Here is a 22,397-nt window from a genome sequence, read left to right as displayed (position 1 = left end):
AATTTGCTAGAAAGATGGCTGGAAACAGAAGCGGTCAAGAACCTAGGAGTTAAGTGTGATAATTGGTTCTCTTTCCAACCATGCATTAGTTTGGTGCTTGGAATGTGTTTTTCGCCTCTTCAAGCACTAAAAAAGTTCCTGTTCTTTCTGACCTTCCCAGCCAGGAAAACTGTTATCCAGGCCCTTATTACTTTCTGTTTGGACTACGCCAAAGCTTTGTATCTTGGACTGCAGGACTATGTCATCTATAGGCTTCATGTGGTTCAGAATGCTGTGGCACGACTTTTATTGAATCTTACTCAGAGAACCAGGATCTTTAAGCATCTTCATACTTTGCACTGGCTCCCTGTAAGGAAGAGAATTATTTTCAAGACCCTGGTGTTGACGATTCATGCTCTACATCAGATTGGCCCAAGTTACTTGTCCAGCAGAATCCATTTCTACTGCCCTGCTAGGAATATCCGGTCTTCTAATTGGGCCTTAGCTAAGGTCCCCAGAGTCTGAACCTGCTGCCAGAGAATGCTGGGCATACTATTAAAAAGAAGTTAAAAACATGACTTTTCACCCTGCAATAACCTATCTGCTGATGGACTAGCGCCGGGACACTCTTAGGAGCATCGGCGTGCTCTACAATCTTTTTCATTATCATCTTCATTATGAATGTCACCAAATCATCCACAAAAACTTCTCCCTGCTCCTACTCTCCCCAAGATTTCTCACTTGCTCTATTACTCTTTAATTTATTTATTAAAAATGTGGTGATATTATCAGACGTATGCAGATAATGTGGCTGCCTCTGGACTTGATTATTAAGAATGAACAAGGTCAACACCTGAAAGATTGTCTTTCATATCCTCTGTTATGAGCAGGCCAGAGTTTGCAAGTTCAATTAAAACCAAGACAAGTTATCTTCTATGTAGGGAAATCATGTCATTAAAGAGTAATCACGTTGGTAAATCTTGTTACTCCTAATTCATAATTTGTTTTATTCATGTGATTTAAATAGCACAAATATGGCACAAGGCATTCAAGTGCCCGTCAATACAAGGACAACCTTGCCAGAATAGAGGGCATCCATTGGTGAAGAAGAGATAGAAGTGGTTATCCACTGGCATAGATGACTGAAGGGAGAATGGGGTAGAGTGGAGAGAGCATCCGGGGTGTTGGTGACGGATGGGAAACAGTTTGCTGGTGCCTGATATCTTTCTTGAATGTAGACTTGGACAAGGTAGGGTGTAATGTAGGTGAGAGTGAGTTCCAAATTCTTATTGTAGGGTCTCAACAAGATTGAACCCTTGTATACTCTATTTTGAGAGCTAGAAGTTCTGGAAATGATGTTTATCTGCTACATGGAGACTGTTGTACCTCCACACAGTCTCAACCTGTCAGCCAGGCGGTGAGAAGTGGCTGAATGAATAACATTGTGAGTGATAATGATGTCCCTTTTAACAAAACCCAGATTCTCATAGATTAAGGAAGGTGTTTATTTTCTGTTTTCACATAATACAGTTATGATATGGTCCATATTCCTTTACAATTCAGGATCCCTTGTCAACGCATGCAACCGTATTCCTTTCAACACAGTCTGAACTTTCCTATTCAGGGTGACAGTCTTTAACTCACAAAGCAGGTCCTTCTGTCATGGACAGCTCCAGAATTGAATCTACTATGGGTCCCAGTCATGTGGAAAGAAGGGTGAGGTCAGGATAGAAGTTATTTCCCAGCTGGTTACCTTCCTTCTTGACTCTCATTTCCTGTCATCGATAATTGTCACTTTCTTTGGAAAGAGGAAGTTTGTCAGGATAGAAGTTCTCTTTCACTGCTGGTGCTCCCCGTGACTGCCAACGGGACACCCATATATCTGCATTAGAAGCCCTGCCCTGCCTCTAACTATCTGAACTCTGTCCAAAAGGTCTACAGACCAAGACCTCACCCAGTGGTCAACCCTTCTTTTGGAATTGGCTCTCTGTCTCTCCAGGTTCTCCCACTACAAAAGGTCTGACTTTGCCTCTGTTTGTGGCATCCAAAATGGCGTGGTATCCTGGAAGGAGTCGCTGCTGCAGTCATCCTGCTACCACAGCTCCATAGGATTTTCCTTTCTAAATCCCCCCCACCCATTTCTGTTTGCCCATTCTGCACTTTTATGAAATAAAGGACATGTTAGACCTGATGTACACTACTCAGAATTGTCTGTGAATCAGTCACTAATTAACACATCTGCGTACCAAGGACTCTTCCGGGGGGAGCATGAACCATTCTTTTAGTCCCCCTGGTAATTTCTTATCCTCCTAAGGGGAGCCACCTCATCCACGAGGAGGCTACCTATATGCCTGTGTATTCTCAACAGGTGGTTGTAAATTTGGTGGCTCCTGTATTGGCTGCAACCGTAACTCAGGGGAGACATATGAGGGAGTCGGTACTAGACTGCCGGCTTATAAAAGCATGTCACTTCAATAGGAAGGTACTGAAGCTTTAGTAGGCCAGGTAAAATGTGAGGAAGGCTTCTGCTTCCAAACTGCATCTCTGTGTGCACGCCTGCTATCCTCAACATGGCATCTGGAAGAGAAACTAACAGTACTCTACTAGGTGTGACCAATAACCCTGCACAGACTCAAGCCCACCTGTTTGGGTAGCCCCATGACTGCTCATTATTTCACATTAAATGCAGAGTTTCATCAGAAGGATACTACAATATGTGTGGGGAATCTATTTTAAAAGTCAAAATCATTGACTTTTTTGTACAAATATAAAAGTTATTTTATTTTTCTAAGTTCAATTAAAAACAATCATACATATTGTGTACAATTTTGTAAAACTATTTCATTGTACGAAATCAGAAGAGTATAATTTCTTTTCTGTTGAGTTGAGTATACACAAAATGTACAAAAATTGTCAAGCACTGCGGAAATGTCTTGTCCCTTTTTAGAATGGAACTAAACACACATCTCTTCACAATATATGACATAAGTGACATTGTTGGACTTGGCTCTTTCTGCATGGTTATCCCCAAACATTTTGCCTTCACCCTCCTGTTTTCTGAGCCTGATTTTGTTGACTTTTAGGAATCTGCGCCGCTTTCCACTGCTAGTCCGTGCTAAAGTGTTTGGGCTCTCTGCTTTAAGCATGGTAGAATTAGCTTACACTTAATTGGCCTTTTTAAGTTACTTGTGAGTCCCTAGTAAAGTGGTACTACAGGTGCCAAGGACCTGTAAATTAAATGCTACTAGTGGGACTGCAGCACTGATTCTGACTCCCACTTAAGTAGCCCTTTAAACATGCCTGCCAGTGCAGCCTGTGTAGGCAGGTATAAATTGCCATTTCAACCTGGAAAAATAAACCATTTGTCAGGCCCAAGTCTTCTTTTTTAATGCGTAGAAGTAACCCTTTGGGTATGCCCTGGACAGCCCAGAGGCAGGGTGCAGTGTATTTAAATGTTTGGACAAGTATTTCACTACTGCAAGGCCTACCTCTCCCATAGGATAACATTGGAGTTACCATATTTCGTTTAATAGGCTGTAACTTACAATTTGAACCATGTAGGCAGGTCAAGTTTGTTCTCTAAAGAATTTTAATTAAAAGTCCTCTTTAATGGTAAAGTCTGATTTTTAATCACAATTCTGAAAATGCCAATTTTAGAAATTTTACACGTTCCATTTGGTGCCTGCAGCCTCCAGGGACACATGACTAGGTGTTGTTGGAAGTTTATCTTTCTGTATTGCTCCCAGACTGAGAGACTCAGGGAAGATAGGTGTTAGCAGGACGGGACACTCTGACTTAAGAAGTAGAGCTGGTCATTTGTGACTCCAGACAAGCTGGGGCCAGGACAAGGAGGAAAGAGATACCTTACACCTCGCGGGGGCTGGAACCCTCTAGAAGCATTCTCCACTTCAAAGTGGGCACCAGGTATAAGTAGGTCGCCCTTAGACCCAACTCTACAGTACACTTCTCGACTCTTCTGGACTACTGCTGTGAAAAACTGCTGCCCTGCTGCCCTGCTGTGCTGACCTGCTGCACTCTTGCCAGGGTGAGAAGGACTGGACCTGCATCGGTTGAACCAGGGACTCAAGAGGACGCCAAAGGCTATTTGGTTGGCCTCCTGACTTGAGCCTTACTGACAGAAGGCTCCAATAGCCTTGACCCCAGCACCTAGACTCTGCCATCTGTGAGTCTAGCCTGACAATTTATGCCAACTCAGTCCTTGACCCTTGGGAGTGGGCCTAAGGTGTTCTGCCAGTCTCTGTGGATCCTGCAGAACTAGTGCTTCCTCTCTGCTGCACTGTACAACACCGAGCAGCCCACTGCCTCCTCGGAACTGCTGCTGCGTGACGCACCCACGGCACAGGCCCTCGCATCCCTCATCGACAGCAGCCTCAACGACTTCGACAGGCGACGCATCACAGCCTGCAGCTTCTCGGAACCAACACATCGCTCAATTGCAAGACACATCCTGGACGCCCGACTTCGCATCTCAAACCCTTGTCGACAGGACCCTCAACGACAACGCAGGACCTTGTCTCCCAGCCTCTCAACATCTTCAAACTGATAGATCAACATGGCTGTGCGATGTATCTTCGATGCGGACTCTCGCAATACCCAGCAAACCAGGATTGAAGGTACTTTGTTCAGTGTGCCATACTGGGTTCCTGTAGCCATCCTACGCTACATTGCTGTTGGTCTGAACTTGTGCCTTTGTCCCAGTAAACCCAGATATCCATAGTTGATGCTTTTAGCTTTTTAGCACTATTTTCACTGAAATCTGGTTGCTGCTTGACCAGGGCTCACATCCCCGTCAACTGACTACCCAGTTTCTTACAGACATGCACCCACTCTCTAGCCTAGGACCAGTGGGACTTTGATTTACAAAAACACTACGCACACACTCACCTTCAGTGACCTTTGGTGTATATTTTCTTGTAGGATTGTAACATGAGTTACAAGGCACTGCTATTTCGATGTTTTGTGCAGAGCATTCAAAAATCAACACTTTCTACCAATTAGCGTTTTTCTGATTTCGAAAAAGAAGATTTCTTCATGCAACATGGAATGCCAGGATTCTACAGTAGTTAGTATTAATAATGGGGGGTGGGCATAACTCGCGTAATTAAGTGTAGTGCAATCACGTGGAATTACCTAAGAATTCAGCGAGATTACGCATAAATACATGCGTAAGAATAATTCTGCATTTAGCGCTACTACTTAGCCCTAAAAAGCCCCGTGCATCCAAAACGGGCATTTTGCACTAAGAACGACCTCTAAATGCATCAGAACATGAATAGCAAGCGCAAGCAGCCGCTCACACACGCTAAATGTGATTTGGGGGATATATTTTCACCAGAGCTTAATTTGAGCAGGTGCTTTCCGGTGCTCAGCATCGGCACCTAATCCTCAGCACAGGTGCTTATAGCACCAGTTAAAGACACACTTGTTTGGAAGTCACATGATTTTCCCCACAATCACAGGATGTTGTGCTTCGCCGAGACGAACCTGGATTCCCCAGCTCAGAAATCGGCAGCTTTAGCCATTAGGTAGAGTCCTCCCCAGAATAATAAGTGCCGGGGCTCTAGTCAGGAGGCAGCTTGTACCAGCACATTTCTCCTGTTAGCGCTGCCTCCCGAGAAGAGCCCCGGCACTATTTATTTTATAAATTAAACACTGATTTTCACGCATTAGCACTATTTTCTTAGCGCCAAATGCACTCTTGCACCCACAATGGATATGAGGGCATTTTGACAGGAATAGTGACCGGCCTCTGATGGGCGTTAAACGTGCTCTCAAAGTTGGAATTTTTTCCCTAAAATTACTCTTAATTGCGGAACCATGAGAAATTGCATTTTATTCAGTAATTCTGTGTCAAAGAGTAATGCGGAATTACCGAAATTTCTGCAATTACTCCGGTGTGATTGAAATTCCACCCGAACCTAATTAACTCATCAATATTTTTTTCAAATACCGAAAAAGCTTTTGGAATACACCATATAATAATATTCTATTAAAAAAACCATGAATGAGGTTTAGGAACCTGGAAACATTGAATTTTGACAATGTCCTCGTAATTAAGATCTAGCTGCTCTGATGAGCCATTGTGAGCGGTTTTAAACCCAGAGAGAAGCCTGTACCTGCCTACTTTCAATGACGGGGTGCACAACTCCTTTGAAAAGCTATTTCCTTTTTATTGTCCTCGTGCCACAGTCACTCCTTTCAAACTTTCAGAAAGGTTTGCTTTATCAGTCTTCCTGTAGCTTGTTTGAGAAGGGGAAAAGCTTTTCTAGAAATACGACGATTTGATTTTAAAGGATGAAAACACAGAAATGTCACTCGCCACGTGTGTGAGTTTAGGGAGGATGGACAAATAAGAGAAGGCTCTTAGTTTCTTTTCGAAAAATAATAACCTGCCAACGCCAAGTTTATTTTCACCTTTACTCGGGGGTAACTGGGGTTATTCCTCCACATGGTGCACTGACGGACGGCCTCCCTGTGCGTGAGAGCTGAAATGTGGGCGTGCTCTTGAGAGATGCCGAGCAGGAGGCAATGTTCTTCCCATGAAAGGAGGGATCACAGATGGCGCCACACATACAAGTGAAAGACATGGAAGTCAATTGACACATCTTTGTTCATCAGGAATAAAGGTTCTTAATGCAAATGAGAAAGAAATGAAAAGCAGAGGCTAACAATGTCACAAGGACCCTGCAGTCCGGGCTGCCACCCCAGACAGCTTGTCTCTTCGGATGCAATCTCTGTTGTTTCAGAGTCTTTCTTTCTTTCTTTCTTTCTTTCTTTCTTTCTTTCTTTCTTTCTTTCTTTCTTTCTTTCTTTCTTTCTTTCTTTCTTTCTTACTTTCTGTTTTCTTTTCTTTCTTTCTTTCTTTCTTTCTTTCTTTCTTTCTTTCTTTCTTTCTTTCTATCTTTCTTTCTTTCTTTCTTTCTTTCTTTCTTTCTTTCTTTCTTTCTATCTTCCTTCCTTCCTCCGTCCCTCCGTCCCTCCCTCCCTCCCTCCCTCCCTTTCCTCTTTTCTCACTACTACACCAAAGGAGGACCTTGACACTATTATCATATGACGTGGGGAAAGAGATGTAGAGACCATAGATCTGAACGATGAGCCCACCGCAGACTTTATATGTGACACCCCCAAGTTTCCATAACTGAATGCAGCAGATTCTGGTAGCGGTTGTCAAGTGTTGTGCCGTCACTCACACCAGTGTACAAAGGAGCTGTTGGTCACCGTCCCCGCTGCTAATTTCGACCGCCACCCCAGGCCTCCCTGCCCCATGGACAGTGGGGGAGAGGATGGTGCTGCCTGTCATTCCCTCCACCACTGCCTGGGCTCTATGGACTGGTGGGAAGCGCTCGAGAGACAGTTTCTTCCCTGTAGCCACATTGTACTGTCTCTGCCTCTCTCAGGTGTCTCAAGACCCAGAGGATGAGAAGGTGAGAGTGCAGGAACCGAGGCACCTCTTTTCACAATGTTCCTCCTCACCCCAGGCCTTAGACAAAATGAAGCAGTAGGAAGTGGGCACCTAGTTGGCCAGAAGAATTTGGATGAAAACTAGAGGCATGCTCTTGTATGCACACTCAATACAAACGTTTCTTGTCACTCCTCAACATGTTTTCTGGATGCATTGAGCAGGAGGGAATATCTGCTGTGTGGGGGAGGGGTATGGTGGAGTGGGAAAGGCAGGTTGTTTGCCACAAGCCACAGCCTGTGCTCTGGGGCTCCCCCTCTGCCAGGAGCATCCTTGTGTGCCCCGCCCATGGTACTGCAGGGTTCAGACAGGCTCCTCCTGCCTGCAGACCCTGCCCCACTCACTGCAGTGGTTTCACCGTGAAACCGGGCCCAGTGTGTCTGGGTCAGGAAGTCTAATGTCCGCAGTGTGTGGAAACAGGATTACCAGGTGCTTATTTAAAATACTTAGTTATTTTAAACACCCAAAAGAATGCTCTGATTGGAACTGCGAGTGGCGGAATTCTATTCGAATTTATGATTTCAGGTAGATTAACACCTTTCATAATGGGGGTCTTAGTAAGGTTATTATGCGTTACAATAATGTGTACGTCCAGCCAGTAGCCAAGTTCCAGAACAACAGCTGAACAAAGTAAAACAACTTAGGAACTACTTCAGGTCCCCTGCTGTCGCTGATCTTCTAACCCTACTCAGTGCTTCTGATAGTGACGCATTGAGTATCTTTCCAAATATTGCCACAAAAAATCCAGTCACCCATAGGTGCTTTGCTTCTTGTTCTCCGAGTAGTTTATTTTTACTCACAGTCAACCAGTCGGCTTTGCTTTATCTCCATTGCTTTGCATGAAGAATGCAAATGGGCACTCAGCTGCTCTGCGCATGTGCAAGCACAAATCTCTGACACACTGCTGTGTTATGTTATGTTATGAAAAACTTATAGAGCGCACGGACACCGGAGGGTTTCATGGCGCTAAGCTTGCATAGTGTTGACAGCGAGAGGGCTTAAGCAAAGGCTTGCGTGAACAACCAGGTTTTAAGTGCTTTTCTGAAGCCTAAAAGGTTGTCACAGCTCCTGATTGATAGGGGTATGGTATTCCATAGTTTCGGGGCGAGGTAGGAAAACCTGCGGCCACCTTGTCGCTGGAGCTTGAAGCGGGGGAGTGTGAGGAGGTGATGGTGAGCAGAGCGCAAGTTGCGACGCGGTGTGTGTTTGGAAATCATGTCGTTAATAAATTTAGGGCTCCTGCAGTGTAATGCTTTAAATATCACACAACCGGTCTTGAATAATGTGCGTTGGGCTATAGGGAGCCAATGAAGATCGAATAGGCAAGATCTTGCGGAATGCGTATTGGGTTTTTTGAGAATTAATCTTGCAGCTTGATTCTGAACCAGTTGGAGGCGGTGAAGTAAAAACAGGGGGAGACCAAAGTAGATAGAATTAGAGAAGTCGAGGCGTGAAAGAACCAAGGCGATTACGACTTGTGTGAGTGCTGAAGGAGATAGTAGGTGAGAGATCTTGAGAATTTTACGTAGTTGGAAGAAACAGGAGGAGACCACTGCCACTACCTGACCTTTGAGAGACAAGGCGGAGTCAATGGTCACCCCCAAGCTCTTTACAGCGGATGAGGGGTTAGGAGGGGTGCCTAGTTCAGGAGGCCAAAAATGGTGACCCCATAGGGACGCACTCTTCCCGGGCAAGACCAATTCCGTCTTGCCAGGGTTGAGTTTGAGATGGTTAAGATCCATCCAGCGCTGAATATGACGCATCGTGGCTTGAAATTCGGCCACTGAATCAGCAGAATCAAGGGTAAACACTAGCTGAAGGTCATCAGCATAGTTGTAAGTAGTCACCTTTCTACTTTTTAGTGAGAGAATCAGAGGTTTTAGGTATGGATTGAAAAGAAGTGGAGATAAGGACTGTGTAAGGGTGTTCTAGTGGCTGGACTCATCCTCTCATCCAGGCCCTCATGACCCAAGTGAGTAATTGTCTCGTGGCACCCTATGACCCTCTTCTTTCACTCTACAAATATTTTGCAAATTTTTAGATTGCCGTATGAGTCCCTCCATACATTTTGGTCTCTGATTGGTTCATGTCAATTGTATATTTGCATCATAATTCCAAGCCAGAAAATTGTTCTATCCCAGTTTGCATTTCGAGGAGCTTTCTCTGCTCGAGTAGCATGGAGAGGACTCCATGAGCCCTAGTGGCGGTGTGGTGGAAGGCTTGATGGAAACCTGTGGTTTATCACAACACAAAAAACCTCGAAAAGCCTTATATTATTCTTTAAGGCAAATAAGGATGCATTGTGTTGGCTGTGTTGTGAGGTAGATGGCTGCTAAGTGAACTTTCTTTCCTGTGTGTCCTGATGGCTGCTAACTGAACTTTCTTCCGTCTTTGCTCTGATAGGTGCTAACCGAATTTTCTTCTCTCTGTGCTCTGATGGCTACTATTTGAAGTTTCTTCCTCCTGTGCTCTGAATGTTACTACCTGCACTTTGGGATATGAAGGGGGCTAAGAGAACTTTCTTCCCTCTTTGCTCTGATACCTGCTAACAAAATGTTCTTCTCTCTGTGCTCTGATGGTTGCTAAGTGAACTTTCTTCCCACTGGGCTCTGAAGGTTCCTAACTGAACGTTGGGATCTGAAGGGTGCTAAGGGAACTCTCTTCCCGCTTTGCTCTGATACCTGCCAACTGAATCTTCTTCTCTCTGATGGCCACTAATTGAAGTTTATTCCCTCTGCTCTCTCTTTCAGGTGGGTGATCAGATGATACTGCTGCAGAACTGCTGGAGTGAGCTGCTGGTTTTCGATCACATTTACCGCCAGATTCAACATGGAAAGGAGAACAGCATACTCCTGGTCACCGGCCAAGAGGTAACTGAGATGCCTTTGTGGCGGCACTTCACACCGCAGAAGTGCTTGCATGAGTTGGACAGAACACATCTTTTGGTCTCTTAAGTACATATCACCATTCTCATCCACACACTTCCAAACCTGGAACCTCATTAGGACAACAACTGTTTGCAGATCCATTGCTCCTACTTTGTGACTTCATGCTGTGCGAACTGTTTCATGTCTAGCGAGTGACATACTATTGGGATATGAAAACAAAGAGTATGACTCATATTAGACAACAGGCAGAGATTAATTGCAGAGGCCGCCTAGCTTGGTGGTATGCTCCGGCAGACAAAGATGCAGAAACCCACACAGACCTAAGCAAGTATACCTGCCACAAGGACCTTAACCATCTTTGCTAAAAAATTGTTACTAGAGTTTTCAAAGTTGATCTTTACTTGTATCCACCAATAGACACAATGCGTACATTCGTCCATGTACAACAGTCAGTTATGGTGAATGCTCAATCACACTTACACATGTGCACAGTGAGGCGTTCAGGGGCACTAGCAGGTACTGTCACCCACACAGACAGACAAACGGCCACAAGTAAGGGTCTTTTATTGAACCTCAACACCAGACCCATTGCAAATTTTGTGCAAGATCCTAAATGGTGGCCCAATAGTGAACTGGTGTCCTCAACCACGTAACAGTCTCATTGGTTAGTGTGAAAAGTGCAACAACCCAACACGTCAGCATAGGCCCACTGTCTGTTACCCTAAACATATGAGGATTAAACACACTGCCCAGACTAACACCCTGACCATTTATAGAATGATGCACCTCTACCCACCTGGATCCAGAATAATTCACCCATGGTGGTTGACATTCCATGACATTATCCATGGCATCACTCAATGACATCATTATGTATGAACCAAGACACGAATGCTTGGCACTACCTGTGGTCATTTTTCGACAAGCTGTGCTAAGGGCTAGTACTCTATGGGGTCTGACTCTGCGTGTGTTAACCACTCTCTCACGGTTACCTGGGCACTTGATATGTCCAACAGAAGGTTATTTACTGACACTTCACCACAGACCACAGTTATTAGCCCCCCTCCGCATCATTGATCAAGCGTTTATCAAGCTCCATGTAACTGACCCAGAGAGGTCCACCTGCATAGGTGGTTGTGGCATAGCTCTTGAGTTGACATGTCGATCATCTCATGGAGAAGGACTGACGGACTGACTTTTCATGCTGGGAGAGCAAGCAGTTGTAACTTAATATTATCTCCCAAAATTGCGGCAGAGAGATGGTTGTAGAGCCTCTGCTTCGTTGAAGGGGGCTTTATGGTCTTTTACCCTTGCAGGTGGTTGTGCTCACACAACTTTAAAAGTGTGACCTACGAATGACCGACCAATCACGGCATGCAGATTCTTCTTGATCAAAGTAAGGTTCATGGTCTGTTATCGACCTGGTTTTTCCATCATAAAACACATGATCAAGAACTTTACAGTCCTGACATGAAGGCTGCTCCCCAAGTCTGCTGGAAACAGAACATCAGATCATCTTATTCCAAAATTATGAGAGGAAAAGAGCTCCCATTACATTGAGGGGTCACTTTGACTCTCCCTCTTGTTTCCTTACATTATTTATTCTTCAACTTTGTGCATTCTCTGAACATTGACAACAATCTCTAGAGGGCACAAATGATAATAGCTCTTTTATTCGTTTAGTTTCATATAATTTCTCTCTCTTAAAAAAAAAATAAAAAAAAAAAAATTACTAATTCCAAATTACTTCCGGTAATTTTAGGGCACAAGAGGAGTGGGGTGCAGTTTCTTATGCTTTTGCTCACTTGTTGGCTAGTAATAGTACCACAGATTTTGAAACCTCTGTAGAGTTGGAGGCTATTAGACTGGGCAGTGGGTACCTCCACCCTGTGGTGCTGGGGTATCCCTCTTTGTTTCAGCAGGTGTGGGGCTGCTGGCGAATGATGAGGTTCCCAAGACACAAAGTTCTGAGAAGACCTCAATGAGGAGCACAGGAGTTGGTGTACCTTCTTAGAGTCCCATGAAATATTATTCTTAAAAATTGTTGATAAATATTCGTAGATGCCATTCTCAAATTCAGGGTGGTCCACAAACATTTGCAGGTCAATTGTGGCCCTGAGTATACGGGCCTAACCAACAATTTACTAATATTTGTAATTAAATGCTATGAGTAGGTCAAAAGACCCTGGAGAACTGTGCAGAGACTCCCCTCCTCAGCCCCCCCCCCCCACCCCTTTGCCAGCATAGGTCCTGCTGCTCACATCATGCCTGACATCTTTAAACTGGGCAGAGAACAAATCTTGAGTAATACAAAAGAAGGTTCCTCGTTTATGTGTCTATCACTGTAGCTATAGCTGGGCTATCATCAGTACGGAAGAGATAGTCTTTTTATTGTGTCTACAGTGCTACAGACCTCACAGAAAGACTGCCTCTTTCATTGCCTACAATTGTCCTTCCATGGCATTGATGACATTAAAGGCACAAGAAAAATACTATAGTAGTTCACTCTTGGATAGCGCTGTTGATGCCAGGGATGGTCTTTAAACTGGCCTTTGCCCATTCATGCAGAGGCAGACTGATAGATTTCCTATCACATAAACATATCGGATTTCTACAATATAGATAAATTAAAACAAATATCCAGACTTTTCTAAGATACGCAGCAGAGAGGCAGGTCAGTCTCTGGTGTCAGGTCTTTCAGTGGTGTTCTGATGAGCTGAGCTATGATGCTAAATGACCCAATGAGTAGCTTGTGAGCTACTGGTAGCTATCATAGGCTGCGTAGCTTTCCTGTGTGCAGCTTAGCCTACTAAATTAGAAGCTTTTACTTGGTTGATTATATTGATTTAAGCTTTATTTCGACAGAAATATCATAAAAGTTGTGATTTAAAATATACATTGCTATTCTATAACAGAGAAAATACAAATATGCAACATTAATGGTTTACATGGATATTGGTACAACGAAGGGGTCAGTTGAGCTCTTGATACAATAATGCATAAATCATGTTCAAATTATTGAAAGAATAAAAGCGGAATAAGAATGGTGAGTACGCAATTTAGTTTAGCTTATCTCGTACATATTTACCTTAAAAACCAGGATAAAAACAAGCAATACTTCATCATTGTGGTGGAGCATTAGTATTCTAAAAAGTCCATTGGTTTTCCTTGACTTAGCAGCGAAATTTCAACAGATAAAGTGCTTGTGCATAATAATTCTAGCAACTTAAATGTTATAACCGTGAGGTTCCCACTGACCTAGTTTTAATTAAAACTATGACTTTCTTGAGATTTCCACCTTGTGAGCCACACTTGTCCCAAGAGTTTTGCTACGCAGCATGCATAGAACGGCCTGGGGTCGGACCTAAGGATGCGCAGTGCTGTGTAATGGTCCCGTGTGCCCAATTGTTGGCAAAGCGGTTTCAGCCATTTTGCCCGTGATGTTTTGTACGCCGGGCAAGCAAACATTAAATGGGCGATGCTTTTGGTCGGGGCCTTGCAACATGGGTAATTTTCCCATCGCTTGTACCCCACTTTGCTGTCACCTCACAGACAGGAAGAGATCCGAACCTAGAGTGCATATACAGCATTCTATCTCTTGGTGCCTTGATTGTATCAAGGAAGGGCTCGTAATATCTAGCTTGTTTGTGGGAGTGGAACTCTGTTGTTAGTTTGCCCACATTGGGTTTGCAGTACTCTCGTTGATCCACCCATTCCCAATATAGGTGTTTGAGTTCCTCTCTCCTCGGGGGTTCCTGACTGGACCAGCAACCACGAAGACCTATGGCTGTCAACGTTCTTTTAATGTCAAGGATCCAGCCTATTTTTCCGCCGATGTCGGATAATCTCAGTAAGGGCTTCTGCGTACGAAGAGGGCTCGGGGGTCCTCCTGATACGAGCCCAAAAAAGTACGGGGCATAACCCAGCTACATCACCTATTGACCGCCTACCCATGTCCAGCAATAAAGGGGCAAGGGGGACATATTTGGGTGCCATAACCAGGTCTCTTAGAAATTTGTGTTCTGACCTACAGAGCTCATTGAGTTTGTCAAAACCCCAGACTTCTGCTCCGTAGAGGGCTGAGCTGACTGCTTTTGTGTCGTATATTTGGAGGGCTGGAGCTACAGGTCTAGTGTGTGAAATACAATGTTGTTTCCCTATTGCTCCAGCCACTCGTTTATGTCCCATCAACATCTTTGCTAGGTGGGGTCTCCAAGACATTTTATCAGAGAGTCTTACACTCAGATAATCAAAGGTGTCCACCTTTTCGAGGGGAACCCCACCTAGCAAAGGGCCGCTCCTGTATGACCTGTGGCAATTAAAGGCCATGAATTTGGTTTTGGAGCTATTTATGTCAAGTACCCGATTGTCGCAGAAAAGTTGAAATCTATTGATGAGGCGCTGTAATCCCGCTGGGGTCTTAGATATCAGAAGGGTATCATGTGCGAATAACAAAGTTGGTATCTTGGTGCCCCCCACAGTGGGCGAATCAGCAGGCTCCTCCTGGAGAAAGTCAACTACCCCATTCACATAGAGGGAGAACAGGGTTGGGGCCAGTACGCAGCCCTGTCGGACCCTCTATTGACGGGGATGCTTTCTGTTAGTTGCCTCTGCTCCCCCCACCTGACCTGGGCGAAGTTCCCCTCGTGAAGCCGGATCAATAAACTTAGAATAAGAGGGGAATGCCCATTCCACGACTTTGATCTAGGGACCAGGTCAAAGGCAGTCTTCAAGTCGATGAATGTGAGATAAAGACTGCCCTTGCCTAACACCACCACCTTCCAATAGATGAGGAGTCTGAACACTTGATCCATTGTCCCAGTCTTAGATCTAAATCCGGCCTGATACTGGGAAAGGATATCTTCGTCCTCAGACCATGACTGTATCCTGTGCAGAAGCATCCGGCCAAAGACTTTCTGCATAGCATCAATCAAACTGATTGGTCTGTAATTGGTGGGATCATCCCTAGCTCCCTTTTTGTGTATGGGCACTACTTTGGCACTCTTCCATGACACCGGGACTGATGCTCCAACAGCTATAGCATTTGCTAGTAATAAAATGTATTGAACCTAGTGGCTAGGATCAGCCAAGAATAGATAACCAGGCAGGCCATCAGGACCTGCTGCTTTAGAAGGGACAATTTTACTTATTGCAGCTTCTACCTCCAATATGGCAAAGCGCTCCTCTTCTGTCAAGTGGCCGTTTGGCCCGGCTGGTTCCCCTTCCATACTAGCCTCTGCTGCTGAGTAGAGCCCTTTGAAGTGGTCATGCCAAGTCTGGCTGGTGATGTAATTTAGGGGTGAGTGGGCACCTGCCTTTTTTCCCCAGGCGACCAGTCTCCAGAACAAGTTATTATCTTTAGTTGAACAGGCATCTTTTAGTTGCTCCCAGCGTGATTTATCCCATCTTACCTTTGCATCCCGCTGGGCTATTTTGTAGGAATTTGTGGCAGATTTTATGTGCAGCTGGTTTTCTCTCTTTGATAGCTTTGGCCAGGATTTATCTTTTTTCCCTACAATCTTAAGTAGAGTATTGATCCTTGGTGATACTACTAAATGTTTTGTTCAAGTCTGGAACTTGGAAGTATGTAGTGATTTGGGCAACAGTGTGCATATGGGCCCTAGGCACGTCTATTAATCTTGTTGCGCTATGGGCTGCAGCTTGAAGCTTAGCCGTGCCTTCAACTAGCTTATGTTTAATGCCAGCGGTCTTTGCGTCGCTCAAAGCAACCTTCTTCCATTTCAAAAACATTTTACTATTTGATGGAACTATATCTCTAGTAACTGTCAGGGGTAGGTTGTTCGGCTGGTAGTAAATTGCCTCCCACAAGGGCTTCAGGGTTAATCACAGGGGGTTGTGAACACTCTCTGTGGTTGAACCCACTAGCATGTCGATCAAATTCCCCCACAATTTAACATCGAGGAGGATAGAATCGATCCGGGATGGGCAGCTGACTCTATTAAAGGTGTTGGCACCTTGCTTATCAGATAGTGACCTGCCATTAGTTGCCCTTAGTCCATGCTCCGTGGTGATGGCATTGAGTTGGAGGACCTGTTGTGTCCATTTTTTAATTAAAGGGAGATCAAGTTAGGGAACTGCCCATCTGCTGTCTTGGTCTTCAATTCCTGTTAAATCCTATATGGCCAGGGGTTCATAAGTGCAATTAAAATTTCCTGCAACTACTACTTGTGCATGGGGTGAACAGTTGGCTAAACATTCATCTAATGCTGAGATGGTGGCTGATGGCCTTCCACCTTTTGTCCCTCTTGCATAGACATTAAGTTCAATTTGGGGTCAGCCCCTAGGTCCCCTGATGCTTAGCCACAGGATATCTGGGCTCGAGCTTGTTTGGAGAGTAATTCGGCAATCTAAAGCTATACTTATCCAAACAATCAAGCCCCCGGACGGGCGCCCTCTCCCAATGGAAGTTGCGGGTGAATGGAAGCAGGTGTAACCTTCTTTGTGTAGTGGGACCAAGCTACACGTCTCTTGAAAAATGCAAACATCAAAATCACCCACAAATTTATTCCAAAGAGGGATCGGGATTTTGCTATTTAAGCCCGCCACGTTCCACGACACAATCTTCAACTGATGACTTGGTGTGGGGCCGGTAGCGGGACTTTGTGTAGAGGTATAAGTATTAAAAGGTGAATGAGCTGGTACTTGCAAGGCTAACTGTGTGGAAGTATCGGCGACTATCTCTTTGTCTGCCCCATCCATGGTATAGTTTGGGGGGTCAGAAGTGGTCAGGGTAGCAAGGGAACTAACTATATGGTTGGGACTAGGCTCTGCATTAAATAGGGCAAGATGGTGAGGAACCGAGTGCTGTAGTCAGTCATTAGCCTCAAGAGAAGAAGTGCCTACCAGATGTGACAATGACTGGGTTTGGTGTCCTGTCCTGCTCTTGTGTAGGAAAATGCCTGAATTGAATAGAAGACCCATCAGGGGGACAAGTGCGAAATTCCAGAGCAAAGACGTTTTCCGCCATCTCAGTTCCCTTATCCAGTTGGTGAGTTGGAGGGGGACACCTCCGTGCTCTTAGGATATCATCTCTGATTACTGATCGACAACCCCTGATATAACGAATCCAGGGAATCACCTTGTTTATCAGAGATTCCTCACTCTCGTTGGCATTCTTAATATTGATTTTCAGGACATTGGTCATGTAAATATTTTAGTTTGCGGCCGGTTGGTATTAACTATAACCGCTAACGGAGGCGGATGATCTCGGCTTCCATGACTAAAGGGTTGAACTTGTCGTGGCTGTGCAGCCCTGTATCTGGTTGCGGGATTCTGTGGAGCTGCTAACCTCTTGAGCTTATCTTGGATGGTGGTGTTAGGTCTATTAGCTCCCCAAGCTGAAGAATCGTTTGGGGTTTGCTTACTTGTGGAAGGAACAGGGTTAGCTAGTTGGTGTAAGTTGGGGTCGCGAGGGGTGCGATCTTTGCTAGGAAGTTCTGGATCTTGTGGCATCGGATCATTATTGATGGAGTGTGAATAGTGACTATGTGCAGAGATGTCGTACTGTTTGCGAGACGAATCCCCCCTCACTAATGTTTTAACTAAGGTGGTGAGGCCTTCTATCATGGTTTTCAGTGCGCAAATCTCGGTCCTTAATGCATTTATGGTAGAATGGGTGTTCAGGGGCTCTATTTTGTCTTTTATGGAGAGCATCGCAGTATCGCACGTCGGCCCGGGAGATGGTGGTGCAGGCACATTGTCGCTGTGTTCGTCCCTAACACCCTGAAGGGGTAGAAATCTGTTTGTGCAATGGATTGCAGGTTCTTTCCCTTGCTCTTGCTGAGAAGTGCTATTGCCAGTAGAGGCAGTGGAAGTGGCGGAGGATTGGGAAGTGTCCAGAGCTGTAAGTGATTACTTTTTTGAATTTACAGATGCCCTTTTAGGGGTTTGTTTTTGAAACATTATTGGGATAACAGGGGGACAGTTTAGTACCGGGTTTAGGAGGGATCTGTCGACTGCATCGCCCGGGGTTAGGGGTTCTATCTGATTGCCCTCTAAAATATCCTCGCACTCATTAATTAAGGCATCTATCCTGTAGAGGACACAGTTACTACCCGGGTGTTTTAATATCTGCCTAGCCATTTTCCCTTTTGTTGCCCAATTTCCCCCGGTCCCCCTAGCGCCTTCCATGGTTTTCCTCTTCCCCATAATGCACCCCCAAAATACCATTAATGCTGGCAAACACCAGTGTGCTAGCGATAGATAAACCTGTGCCCCCCGCAAAAGATACCAAGCAGGCAAAACAGATAAAGTAAATAAGTAGTCCCCGGCAGCCCAGAAGAGGCAAAACCATCAAAGTCAACGTGTTGGCCAAATGTTAGTAGCATTCGTAGATGATGATGGGACAAAATGCACAGTACCTTTTCAAAGCGATGATCAATGTCCAGCACAGTTTCGATAGCAAATGCAAAGGGGGTGGCCCTGCCCTGCCCCTTCCTGTCAATGACGGACCTGCCTTTGGCCCGGACATGTCCGCGCATGTCCCGCGCTGTGGGAGCCCACGGCTGATTTTAAAGCGCCTCCAGGTGCTGGATGATGACACTGTTGGCCGGGCACCATGCGCCGTCAAGAACAGGGCAGGCTGGTTGTTGCGGTCCTCCCTGGACCGGTGGCGACAAGAAGAGTGGGACCCGCGTTGCGGGAGCCCGTGGACGATTTCAAAGTGCCTCCAGGCGCTGGAAGATGACCTTGTTGGCCGGGCGCTGTGAAGAACAGGCAGGCTGGTTGTTGCGGTCTTCCCTGGACCTGTGGCGGCAAGAAGAGCGGGACCTGCGCTGTGGGAGACCGCGGCTGATTGTAAAGCGCCTTCTGGCACTGGATGATGACGCTGTTGGCTGGGCGCCATGAAGAACAGGGCATTTACATGAAGAGAATAAGTGGATACGCTAAAGTGATCTGCACATCATCTTGTGTACATATGTTATGTAAATTCAAAAAAATCAATTCTTAGCCACAATATAGGGTGCTAATACCATGCCAAATACTTATCCACCTTAAGCATTGACATTTTTTTGTAACTACAAGTAGTCCAAAAAATTGAGTCCACCTAATAGGCACTGTAGCACACCAGAGTAAAGCCACAAAATAACATAATCCTAATCAATGTAACAATATTTCACTTGATATGATTGTATCCATCAAACTGTGCTAAACACAGAAAACTACAAATAATGGTCCAATTTCCCGTCGAGATGTCAATAGTTGAATTTTTTATTTTCAATTTACACAGCAGCCGATGCGCGTTTCGCCCGCAGGGCTTTTTCAAGGCTCCAAAATAAATTTCTCTTTCATATGAACAGTGGATCTCTTTCACAACACTTCAAAAATTAGTAGTGAGCCTGTCTCAAGGATTCCAATTTGATTTATCAATTGCGTGCTAGAAGATCCAATCACCGTCAATCTAAGTTTATAAGTTCCAAATTTTTCTAAAGTGTAAGGATCATCTAACCCGGGACAATATTACGTCCTCACTGCTGTCCTCACATCCGACAGCATTTCATCATGTCATTTCAGCGTTTACCAAGAACAGGGCAGGCTGGTTGTTGCGACTCTCCCTGGACTGGTGGCGGCAAGAAGGGCGCTGATTATATACAATATTACCAAAATTGACAAGCATGTATTCAAGAACAATTGGTGTATTTTCAGAATTCTTATGCTGTTTGGAGAAAAAAGGTTGAATTGCCAAAATATATTTTAGGCTGATATTTGAGTGATAAATCATGCAGCTTTGGGAAGACTTATTCATAGCATTATGACCTTGGTGTGGGAGCATTGTAGATATGACTGTTGCGTATTCCCCATATTGAGGGATTCCAAATTAATAAAGCCTCTTTTTCATTATTGCTGGCAAGAAGAATTCCGCTCTACCGACGGAGTTCATGGAGTTCCGCAAAGCTCTGTGAAGTGATGAGGAGCGGAGTTTTTTCTCTCTTGTGACTCGCCAACGTTAAGTTGGCAAGTGCCTTCGAAAAAAAAATCACACGCTAGACCTCCAACCAGTGAGTCATGACAGGTCGCAACCGTCCACGATAAGGAAGCTGATGCTGGAGTAGAAAGCAGTAGTGCACTCTGGCGCGGTGCAGAGTGCCGCTCGCACTGATTATACAGCATGAGACAAACTCCTGGCGCTTAAAATCAGCGACGACTTAATAAACTCTGCCGCTGGCGGAACTCCACGGAGCACGGCAGAGTTTTTGCAGCACTGCATGGAGTTACAGAGACTAGAACTCCGCAAAGTCCGCCAAGGCCTACCTGCAACCATTCCTAATACACTCAGGTGCTCACTGCTGGCAATCTTGCATCTGGTGGCCACTAATCTGACCCTCCAGCATTTTGCGATTTTACGATTCACTAAAAAGTCGTGAAATCGGCTGACTAGCGCGATTGCCGCGATATTAACAATTCTGGCCGCGATATTAACAAAAAAGTGTCTACCGGGAGACAGAAAAACAAACAAGGCCCATTTATTGGCTGTGCGCGCACACGTCATTACGTGCCACCGTCCAGCCGTCCAAAATCTGCATCCTCCTGGCCAAGCTGTGAAGAGACGGTCAACAAGAAACGTTTCTGCACAACTTTGATCAGTCATTTTTTCTCAGAACAAGTCTGCGGAGTACATTTAATCGAGGGCTGTTTAATAATTCCCAATCGTGGGGAAATAAATCGAGAACAGCCAAGGGCCATGTCAATGTGAGGGTATCCTGGTGCCTGCGAAAAACTGCATGTGCTTCAGAGGATGTGCACAAGTCAGCTTGAAATGCATGAGATGTAAATAAACCCCCTAACTCACAGGACACTTTGCGGTCATCTGACAAGCTGCTGGGAATGGGCAGAGTTTCCTACAGCCAGAGAGCAGGGGTATGTGGAGGGTCTGCAGCAGCACATCGGGTGCGAGCCACACGAGGTCTGGGTTGTCAGGGGAGAAGCATTGGACAAGGAGAGCTGTCACTTTAAGGCCTAGAGTCAGATGCTGGAATGCGAGGAGCAGCATGGGAAGACATGAAAAATTCAGTCTTAACCGAGGGTAAAGCTGTAAAATCGCCGAAAACCTTCACTGCCTTCCCTGGTACTCTATTCGTCAGAGGCTGCTGGCGCGCTCCTCTCTCGCGATGTAGGCTCCAGTGCAGCGACCCCTGGCTGACTGACAGGAGCAGGGACCTGCTTTGCCCTAAATCGCAGGTTCAAGGACTTGCAGAGAATGTAAATTGAATGTCTACGCATCACACATAAGGGCTTTAAGTGAACCGGATCTGGCCGGTGTTCAGCACCGGTAGTTCTGAAATGCAGGTGCCAAGACGGGTCGCTATCGGGCTCTCCATTTTGACCCTCAGGGTGAAAAAAACCCTGCAGCTGTCACTGCTTTAGATGTAAGTTTAAAGAAACTCATTTTTCCGTTTTTTACAGCGCAACCTTGGAGCGCTTTACATGAGCTCCACCACACAAGGACATATTCTTATTTCGAATCAAACAGAGGATGCTGAGTCGGCACGAGGCTCGAGCAGCAGCTCTAGCGTGACGCCGCAACCTCACGAACAAGAAATGAAACATTTTCAAACTGATATACAACTAAGTCATAGTTGGTGTTTATTTATCTTATGCAATTTACAATAATTGACAAAGCCACTAGCCCCTGCTTGTTGTAGGTGTAAGGTTACTTGTTGTGTTATATATCTGGATGAATGGACAGAAGCAGCAAAATACCATTCTGGGCAGATTTTTAGCTAAAGTATTTTAAGGCACGTCCTTTATTACATCGGTCACGCCCCTACGGGAGATCCCCTCAGTTTTTTCATCCTAGTTAAAGCCCTACACACACCCCTCTGCTGTTACTTACTTGCGGACTTCATTCCAAACCTAAGTCACGTGCAGATAGAGATGTGCAGATTGGCATAGAAGAACACTCACTCTGGCCCTGAGGCACACACTCCTCATGGCCCACAGGTGCAGCACATTCTGGACGGGTCCCGGAGGCAGCGGTGCCCCGGCAGAGGTGTATACCTAGAAATAGGGCCCCCTCTCACGAGGTGCAG

The 22,397-nt window shown here is 45.3% G+C and overlaps 1 protein-coding gene across 1 annotated transcript in view; it reads left to right on the top strand.

The window, feature by feature from the left end:
- NR5A1 (nuclear receptor subfamily 5 group A member 1) overlaps positions 1-22,397 on the top strand; it is a 426,966-nt gene that overhangs the window by 301,316 nt on the left and 103,253 nt on the right. Inside the window, exon 5 of the mRNA XM_085616228.1 lies at positions 10,210-10,329. Within this exon, the coding sequence (XP_085472354.1) occupies positions 10,210-10,329 (120 nt within the window). The remainder of the gene's footprint in view (positions 1-10,209; positions 10,330-22,397) is intronic.

Source organism: Triturus cristatus, chromosome 1_2 (assembly GCF_964204655.1).
Source record: "Triturus cristatus chromosome 1_2, aTriCri1.1, whole genome shotgun sequence".
Lineage (NCBI taxonomy): Eukaryota > Metazoa > Chordata > Amphibia > Caudata > Salamandridae > Triturus > Triturus cristatus.
Note: the sequence above shows the minus strand (reverse complement) of the source record. Positions and strands in the feature narration are given on the sequence as shown.